Genomic DNA, 9,753 nt, shown 5'->3' on the forward strand with positions numbered 1-9,753 from the left:
AATCCTCCCAGGCCGAGCTTTCACTTGCTTAGATCGGCGACCCAAAGCCCATGTTCACACCTGGACGTCCATTTCCAGGATAGCCGCAAGCTCATCTGAGACTAGAAACGGCCTCTCCTCCGGTACCAGCCCCAGCTCGGCGAGCTCCGCCGCCGTGATTCCTGGCCGCTTCTCTAGAACCCTCTTTAGCTCCTGCGCGCGGTCGGTGACGTCTCGAATCTCGGTAATGTATTCGTTGGCCCAGATGCTGCTGAGCGCCGCCGGGATACCGATCTGGATGCTACGGTAGGGCAGCGGCTCGAGCCGCACCGTCCGCTCTGGATCCCATTGGATTCTTACGTCCGCCGAGCTGCTGGAGTTAGCGTCGCTATATGTATTATCGTTGTTCTTGCTGTTATTGGCGCGCGATGACGAGGATGGTGATGACGACTCCTCGAGGGGAGGTCGGCGCTTCTTAGTTAGGACGCCGCGCTTGAGCAAAGCGATAAAGTGCTCCCGCTTCATAGTGATAGCAAGGATACGCTCCTGTCCGGGGTCTTTGAAGGAGTAGCCAGACCGGTACATCATCCAGGCCCAGCTAGGCTTAATCCACGTCATCCGCCCGGCGCGGTACGTCGGCGACGCATTGAGCCGCTGGGCCTCAACCGCCGCCTCGGCGATTATACGGTTGTATGCTTGGTAGACGGTGATGGTGGAGTCGTCGTAAAGCGCCCGGATCTGCCGATACGGCGGGCAGGTCTGCTGCTGCGTCCTAGGCTGATAGTTGACTTCCATGCTATGATGGGTGATGTGATATGTGGTTGACGTTGTTCTAACTGCCGAGTCGTGGGCTTTTTTATCGCTTTCTCTTCCGCCGCTTTATAGTATAATCAAAGTAGAAGGATGGTTGAGAAGAAAGATATGTCAATTGCAGTGCGCCTGTCGGAGCGCGCGTTCCACTTTTGCCTGCGTGGCGCAATGGTCTTCGCGACAAGGATTCCAATATAGCGCTAGGAAGTGCATTAATAAGGGAGTTATTAGCTAGTGCTAGCGTGAGTTATTGTAGCGATGTAATTAGGTAGCTATTAGAAGGAAAGAAGGAAAAGTTTCTATAATTATAGAGTTTTTCTTTTTGTATAGAAAAACCTACTTTATCGCTACCTTTACTACATTTTCCCCGCGGGGTATTAGAAGAGTAAATATTTCGACTATAAGCACCCTCACTAGACGAAGGCGAAGCTGATAGTAACGCTGATCCCCCACTATACGGCCATATGATGAACCTGGTCTTGCGTGCTTTTCTCTTGTCGATAGAAGTCACGTCTAATTAGGTGTAGAGACGATAGGTATTTATGGCCCTGACTATCCGGCACACGGCTCTGACTCTCCGCCACCCGAAAGAGTGGGCTAGTGCGGCTTGTCAAGGCGTAGCGCCGATACCGCATAAGAGGTACGTATATTCCCCATGGGACTAATCCCTACATTCCCCGCTTCCCCAGACCGCCAAGACCTGGCCTGTTTATTGAGTTTCCACGGTAATTATGGAACTAACTGTACCATGAGTCCGCCACCCATCAAAAGTCCTGTTGCATGGCGCGTTTCAGCCCTAGCGCTAATCATCACTATCCACTTGCGGCATGCGACGGATTTCATGCGTTTAGTTTCCATCGATATCCCCCCACTCAAGAATCTACATGTCCGTATAGGTTGCCGAAGCTCCAGTCATGGGCATGAGCCAACTCATCCGATGCTCGCAAAGACTCAGCTTGGAGCAGTTGTGCATCAACGATCCTGCCCGACCACAACAGCCGCATGACTCCGAGCCGTCTGATACCCGGTTTGAAATCATGCAAAAGAGCATCATTCTCAGCCCATCCCACCATCCGCCCCTCGGGCTCGGCATTTGATATCAGACGTGAGGCATCATGATACTTTCATCAGCACCTTCAATCTGAACTAATCCTGGAAACAGCCTTATCGCAACCTCGTATGCACATGGGGACGCATCGAATCGAGTCGTGCATCTCCACAGCCACGTATGCTCTTGAAAACCATGACACTTAGTCGGGCTATGAAGGACTGATGAGAGCGTCTGTCAAGGGGGTATGATCGGTCTGGATGGTGGGAGACAACATTTGTGATTCAGTGTCTGCCGAGAAGCTATTCATATATGTTCGATATACACGTATATATATTCCTTCTTCCTCGCAGGCTGCTCTCAACGATGGACGTTTGCTCTGCTCTTCAACACGATCACTACGCTTGCAGCCTCTAAAGAATGGCTCCTACGCTCAATAAGGATTAACCCCATCACATTCATTACATCAAGTCATTCTCTAAATCTCAAACAAGCGGAGATCCTATTCCCCTTTTATGAAGCGGGCCTCACTTCCAGTCAAACCATCGATGTGAACGCCGCCATGACTACCTTACCTGGTATAAGTCAGCTCAAATCTCTCATCCAGGCCATCACGGGAGATACGGACGGAGCACGGAAGACGCAGGAGGAGTTTTTTGATGCGTGGGAGCACCACCTGGGACATACCGTCTCGGAACTCGTGGACGCCGTCCCCATCATCGGAAATATCAAGGGTACGTCTGAGTCCGGAGCCAGTAACAAGCATGGACCTTGGCTGACTTATGGCGCCCCTAGGGCGCCCTTAGGTCTTGTACATTTCGCCGTAGGAGACTACGAGGGCGGACTACACGCCGAGGAGGCGGCGACTCGCTCGCTGGTCGTCATGACTGCCGCTGCTGCAGTGGCGGGCACAGGTGGTGCGGCGGCGCCGATTTTTGCCGGCGTCGTGGCCGGAATCGCCTCTGATGGCATCATCACAGGTCAGTTGCCACGTCTGCTTCTTCTGCTATATCTACCTCCTCTACTACGTTTGTTTATAGAGGGTGGATGAGGCAGATTCCCCATAGTATTCGCGGCTTGTAGCTAATGATTGGAGCTTGGCAGGCATCGAAAGCGGCGTTCATCACAAATATGACCCCCAGGGCATGATTTCGGTTGGCACCAACATCGTCAACGATGTGCGAACCGGCGAGGAATACAAGCTTGGCGGCGACTTCTTTGACGGCATCGTCATTGCTGCCTCGGATGGGATATTGGGCAGCGCCACAGTCAAGGGTACCCCCGTCAAAACGACGAAGGTAATCCCCCCTCCCCCCTCCCCCTTTTTTCATCTTGAAGCCATGCGCACTTTTCTGACAGGCACTCTTCTTCCTCCATGTTCAGATCTACCGAGTCGAGGGCAAAAGCCTCATCAGGACCAACAACGGCGCCAAGGTTAACGACTTCTTCGCCGGCGACAACCAGAGGATCTTTACCCACAAGGGCGTCATCTACCCGCGCGAGCGGCTTCCGGACCTAAGGCCGCCCGAGGAGTTGGGCGGCAAAGGGGACCCGAAACCTGATCCAGGCGATAATGAGATCCCGGATGGTCCCGTAGGTGAGAAACCAGATCCCAAGACGCCCGAGGAGAAAGGGAAGAAAGGCAAGAACAAGGGCAAAGGTGGTGGCGATCCGTCCCGAGCACCCTTTGGCAGCATAGGCTTCGACCCGAGCATCTTCAAGGATAACGGCAAGTTCATCTTCCTCAATTTTGGCGAGGCCGACCGCATGTACCAGTACTATGCACAGAAGCTGGTCGACCACCGCACCTTTGTCGAGCAGTATCGAGAAAAGTTTACGGCGGAAAAGGGCGCCGCCAGCACGGTGACGAAGGACTCGCACGACATCCGCGTCAAGTCCTTTGAAGTAAGCAACCCCTTTCTCTCACACCCTGGCGGCCGTTTGGCATATATTCTTTGTGCTGACTCTATGGCCATCTTCCAGGTCTTGACTCGGGACATTGGGGATATCGAAAAGCAAGCGGTCCTGGAAAGCCAAAAGAGCGACGCTGTCAAGGCCAGCCAGTACAATGGGGTGCTTAAGGTTGACGTCAAGGCCGATGGCCAGTTCGGGCTGGAGAGCTGGCGATACACGCCCATCTTCGAGAAGATGGTGCCCGGGACGTTTCGCGCCACGACGCCATGGATCGCGCATCTGCCGACGGCCCTGCTCAAACTTATTCGTGACCACCCGGTGGCGTTCGGCAAGGTGCGGACGTTCAAGTACGCCAATGCGGCGGGCTCCATCCTTCTCGGGAACAGTCTGCTCAACCTGACGAGCGACAATGTGACGAGAGAGGACGTGGCTCCGCAAGCGATCCTGCACTGCCGGCACGTCAAGGGTGTGGTGAGAGCGCTCGAGGACAACTCGACCGATTGGAGCGAGCACTACGAATACCTGGTCAAGTTCGACAAGGACTCGCCCGCCGCATGGTATCCGGCCGACTTCATCGCCGAGGACCTGCGGCAGAACTTTTACGACGCCGCCGCCCGCTCCGCCAAGCCTATCAGCCGCTTCGAGGGTCGCGACGGGCCCAGGCTCCGCGTGGAGCGGCCAGACGGGAGCGTCGACACCATTGACGAGACGCAAATCTTTTGGCGCGAGCAGGATGACAAGGACGCCAAGGACGACCTGGACCCGCGCGAGCTCGACGCCGTCCTCTACCATATCTCGGCCCAGGGCCGTCGCGATGAAGGCCGCATTAGCCTTGGCGCCGGCGACCAGCTGCCGCCTCCCGAAACCCGGGGGGAGCCCCCGGCGGTTGATGGCCGCGGCCAGGGCCTCTACTTTGGCTCCGCCATCAACCTCGAGGGCGCCGGCGGGGTCACGCCGTGCAAGATAGTGCTGGACGCGAGCCCACCCTGCATGGCTCCTCTCGACGGCCGAGAGGTGCCGCACAACGGTACCTACGACTTCCTGCCTTTTAGCAAAGACCGGTTCGAACTGGTACCGTCGGAGGGGGGCACAGTGCCTGACGGCTGCGACCCCGTTGTCGGCGGCTACGAGAAGGACAAGCAAGTCGTCTATCACGCCCTTGGCCACTTCGACAAGCGCTGGATCCCGGGCAAGGCCGGCCCCCAGTTTGTAAGTCGCCCCTTGTCAGGACCTAGGCAGAGCCTAGGCCATTGTATGTATGAACGGCACTGGAGGTTGATAGGTGTGGTCAATTGACTAGGCGAGGACCTAGTCAATCTCGATCCCTTGTGCCGTTCTGGCGCCGTGTTCAACTCGCCATGGCAGGGGGGTTAGCAGCTTTACCACAGCTGGAGCCCACCCGAGCCTACCCTCTGATACCCCTTTACTGCCAGTTGTTTCTCAGCTTTGTTTTGTAGTATGATCCTGACGTCTGCGTACTTAGAAAGGAGCAATGGTCGCCGAAAAGTTGAAGGAGAGGCACGCCCCCAAGTCCCTCATGCTGTAAGTCGAGCTAGCGAACTTGAGCTTTAGAAAATCGCTCGTGCTTTGTTCTTTAATATTAATCTGGAGAACTGTACAGATGCTGGAAGTAGACCGAGCTTTTAGGGGGGATGCTTGCGAATAAGGGTCGAAGGCATAAGCAGCAGAGGCAGGCGCAAATAGCAGAGTGAGCAGAGTGTGACAGCTAGAGTTATTCCTAAGGGATAAACTAGACGAGGGTTTACTATGCTTACCCCCCCTTATACTCCGGAGAAATATTACCGCTCTATATAAATTAGACTAACTTTACTTAGATATAGTAAGATAATAAAGGTCTTATTTAATTAAATTATATTCTTTTGATCCTTAAGAGTCTAGTCCTTTCTCTTAATATACTAGTACAGTTAATCCGCCTTTATCTTCTTTATTAAGCCGGGCTTCCTTACTAGCTTAGTCTTTTAGAAGCTACTCCTTTTTAAGACTTATAAGACTATTAAAGAGGAGATTAGTAGGCCATTATTACTTAATTCGGCAGCGATATTAGTAGTTGTTTTCTTCCGGCCGTACCGATTATAGCGTACCTTTATAGCTATAGCCTCTTTAATATCGTCTATCTGCTTAGACGGCCGGCCTAAGCGTAGGGCATTAATAAGGAAGTTATTCTTTAGAACTAACGGCCGGCCAGCTAGGTCGAATCTACGGTCTTTGGCTTTAGCATAGATACGTTCAACCTACCGCTCTAAGATGCCTGCTAACTTAGCAGTCTTAACAGTCGTATAGCCGCCGAAATTAAGTATAACTACCATAGCCCTAATAGCGATATCCGTATTTAGGGCTATTATAATATAAGTTATGAACGAGATGTATAACTATTATAAAGAAAGAGGGGAAAGCTACTATATAAAATGCGTGCGGGGCTTCCGAGCCCGATTTTCAAGTCGTACGTACAGGGATTCCTAAGAAAAAGCAATCCCCCTGCCGACATAATATCTGACGGCTGCCTCCGTATTGTGATCCTTGCATGAACCTTGTTAGGTACAGTTGACCTTGCCTTTAATTAGGTATTCAGGTAACAAGCCAATGCTACTGTTCCCTGCCCGGTGTAGACTGCAACAAGTATCTACAGGCAGTACAGTTGTGACCATGCTGCACGACTCCTGAAAAAATTATCTACGCATAATACCCATTCATTATTCAATGCAGCGAGGAGCCAGAAACTCTGTTGCTTGACTGACCATCACCTGGAACGTGGCAAGCGCGAGAAGGCTGAGAAAACCACTAACCCAGAACGGCAGGCCCATTCTCGAGCGATCCAGGCCCAGAGACAGGACCAAGAGGCTGGCCCACAGCTGACAAGACAACATGTGGGCCAAGGTCTCGATCAGGCTTATGACGGCGTATAGCTCGGTAACGTGCGCAGCGGAACTGAAGCTGGTCACGAGCGACTTGAAAGCATCATACGCGCCGGCAGACAGCGCCTGCACGCCAACGGCGGCGAGGAATGACAGCTTCGTCGGTGCCAGTCCCATGGCGACGGTCCCGGCGATCCTAAAGAAGAGACTTAGGCGGAAGATCAGGATGTCTGTCCTCTGCGGGCTGTCCAGGCGGTCGCTCAGAGACGCCGACAAGAACGGGAGGCAGACAAGTACGACCATGCATATCAGCGTGGCATAGGCGTTGACGTACGAGGTCGCCGTGAAGTTCCAGTCGAACTTCTTGACGGACCACTGCGGCTGGATGAACTGCACATCCAGGGCGACGATCTTTGTAGCGCAGACGAAGAGACCCGTGCGTAAGACGGCGCGGCCGAGGTACTCGTTGTAAGCTGTGAGGAGGATGTGTTTGATGTGAAGTAGGATGCCTTTCCTGGAGGGCGGCTCGATGTAGACGGACCCGTCGTCGTCGCCGCCAGGCCCGTCTAGGTCAAGGCCGGTGACAGACGAGACATCCGAGGCGGCGTCAGCCGCGTCGAGAGGCGCGACACCGCCATCCGCATCGGCAGCGTCTCCGCACAAGCTCTGGCCCTGACCCATTGCGATCGCGGGGCGGGACGACCCGCCCGAGAGAAGGACGGGGATATTGGTCAAATAGACAAGGATGGTTATGGGCCCTATGCTCGGTGCGTTCCCCTGCAGAAGCAGGCCGACCAGCACCATGGCACCGGCTCGCGCGAGCAGGAGGACCGCACCTGCGATGTAGATGACCAAGGTGCGGGACTCCACGGGGTTCTTCCTGGCCAGGCTGGAATAAAGCAGGATGTAGGCCATCGTCGTGCCGCCGCCGATGCATTCAAGGACGCGAAAGCAGACAACCAGCTCTAGGCGCACGATACCCACGGGAAGTCGGCAGATCCCAAAGAAGTATACGACGGAGACGGTCGAGCTGATGAACCCGGCGAGCAGCAGCTTGCGGTTGTCGATGGCCTCGGCCAGCCACGCGTAGGGCATGGTGAGCAGCAACCCCCCTGCACGGCAGAGGCGTTCTCTATCCACCCGTTCAGTATAGCCAGGCGTGCCTGCACGGCCTTCTCTCGACAGTCGCGAGAGCCGCCGTGGTGGCGACAGACGGCCTCCTCGAGGACGGGCGTGCGGGCGGTCTCGAGCATAGTCATGCCGACTGTTACGACCACCAGGAGGACGAGGTCGTGGCCGCCGTGAAGCGGCCGTCTGCCGAGTCTCATGGCGCTGAACAAGGCTGATAGGAAGGCTCGGTGTAGGCGCTTTGGCAGCAGCAGGGAGGAGAGTCGGGCGATGCTCTAAGCCTGTGTGTTTCTAGGGATAGGCAGCCTCGAGACCCGAGACCGGGAGAGAAGAGGGCTGTTTTGCATTGGATAAGGTAGGCTGTCTCTCTGCGCCACCCTTTTCCTTGCCCTGGGCCATACAGGGAGTCGTACCGGGACATGGTGGTTGGATGGATGGATGGCACACCCATCTTGAGACCTGGCACGGCATAGGGATAGGGACAGGTGCAGGTAGGGTATATGGACGGTAAGGGCAGTGACTTTTTTGCATCAGGCTCAAACGAGGGTCTTTCCGTGAAGCTGTTAGCCTGTGCAGCCAGCTCCTCCTTGTATCCGCCGCCGTCGTCGTCGTCGTCGTCGTCGTCGCTGGGCTCATTCAGATCAGCTCAGATCACATTAGATCAGAACAATAGTACTAGTACTAGTATCTGTACTTGACCCGTCTGTGTCCACCGTTTTGCTCGGTCCAGGGGCGGGATGTGGGTTTTCGGCGGCTTATTCCGTCTCTTCGCATCTACCCGTTAAGTCAGCCCACCTAAAGTCCGGCACACCCCAACACCGGCACTCTCCACAACACCAAGGCAGGCACATTCCAACAGTAATTGAAGCCGCATTTCAACGTTACGATAGTCAATTATAGTGTTTTCTAGCTATTCAAGCTGCCAGCTACCACATAGAGCTTTAAAATCTGCGTCTTAATTGGCTGCGGCAATAGCAGCCGGCTCGAGGATGCGCTCGAGCCGCTGCCTCGTCTTAATAACTTGATCAATCCGTACGAACCGGCCATTAGGATCCTATAGAACCTTTTTCTATTTTCGAGGCCGTAGACGATGCAATTAATGCTTAAGCTATTGTATTCGAAGCTGGGCAGCTGCAAGCTGCCAATTTTGATTGTTAAGGGCGCGGCTAACTTTGCTAAAGAGTAATCGGATTATACGGTCAACTTGACCGCGATTTTCTAGCCCTATAACGAGGCGGCGAACTTCTTATAATCGTTTAGGCATTTTAAGGGCATCGTTATTAGCTAAGGAGCTAATATTCTTCCTTTTTAATAGCGTTAACGGCGTTAACGGCTACGGTAAGACGAAGCGGCTTAATAAGGGCTTTACTATATTAATTGGCTATAAACTAGACCCGCGCTAACCTCCCTTAATGTTCTTTTCGGTTAGGCTAGCCTGCCGGGCTTCGTAGTAGATACGAAGGAAGGTAGCCTTACTAATTAGCGCTATATCGTTAAAAGATGCGATTTTCTCGAGTTAACGTCGGTATACGGCCTTAATAGGCGAGAAAACCGAGATATCGAGTAGTTAGAGGATATATAAGGAGTGTAATAGTAGGAAAAGGAGATATATACTATTCTAGAAGCATTCGTATATAAAATTATTAGTCTAATAACTCCCGTAGCCGTTAATAATAAGAAGAGTATTGCCCTGCTTATAGTGCCTTATTTAAGGGATAAAAACCTACTTTAGCTACTAAATAGCGATAGCATTACTTATCTAGCCCTTTAGGGAGGCAATAAAGTCTTAATCTCATAGAAAATTAAGTTCGTTAGGGAACTATTAGTATTAAAGGTCTTAACCCTTAAAAATTATAAGGGGAGTTAAGGCCTAGCCTATAGTAGAGACGTATTTAACTATTATAGTCTAATAACGCGATCCTAGCCGCTTTTTAAGAGTCTCTTACTTCTCTAAGCTCCCTAGTACTAGACTATTAGAGCTAAGCCCTTAAGGATACCCGT

At 53.0% G+C, this 9,753-nt stretch overlaps 3 protein-coding genes across 3 annotated transcripts; 1 reads left to right on the plus strand and 2 right to left on the minus strand.

Moving 5' to 3' along the window:
• Window positions 1–54: 54 nt before the first annotated feature.
• On the minus strand, window positions 55–774 carry HRG_02247 (ATP-dependent RNA helicase; the record flags this gene model as incomplete). The annotated part of the gene is made up of 1 exon (XM_044860718.1): window positions 55–774. The coding sequence occupies one exon, from the start codon at window positions 772–774 to the stop codon at window positions 55–57; it is 720 nt and encodes a 239-aa protein (XP_044724351.1).
• Window positions 775–2,399: 1,625 nt separating this feature from the next.
• HRG_02248 (uncharacterized protein) lies at window positions 2,400–5,297 on the plus strand (the record flags this gene model as incomplete). The annotated part of the gene is made up of 6 exons (XM_044860719.1): window positions 2,400–2,571; window positions 2,644–2,817; window positions 2,942–3,135; window positions 3,221–3,742; window positions 3,821–4,960; window positions 5,235–5,297. The coding sequence occupies 6 exons, from the start codon at window positions 2,400–2,402 to the stop codon at window positions 5,295–5,297; spliced, it is 2,265 nt and encodes a 754-aa protein (XP_044724352.1).
• Window positions 5,298–6,462: 1,165 nt separating this feature from the next.
• Window positions 6,463–7,719, minus strand: HRG_02249 (uncharacterized protein; the record flags this gene model as incomplete). Its single annotated transcript, XM_044860720.1, has 1 exon — window positions 6,463–7,719. One exon carries the CDS (start codon window positions 7,717–7,719, stop codon window positions 6,463–6,465), a length of 1,257 nt encoding a protein of 418 aa, XP_044724353.1.
• Between the last annotated feature and the right edge of the window lie 2,034 nt (window positions 7,720–9,753).

Source organism: Hirsutella rhossiliensis (genome assembly GCF_020360975.1).
Source record: "Hirsutella rhossiliensis strain HR02 chromosome Unknown scaffold00002, whole genome shotgun sequence".
Taxonomy (NCBI): domain Eukaryota; kingdom Fungi; phylum Ascomycota; class Sordariomycetes; order Hypocreales; family Ophiocordycipitaceae; genus Hirsutella; species Hirsutella rhossiliensis.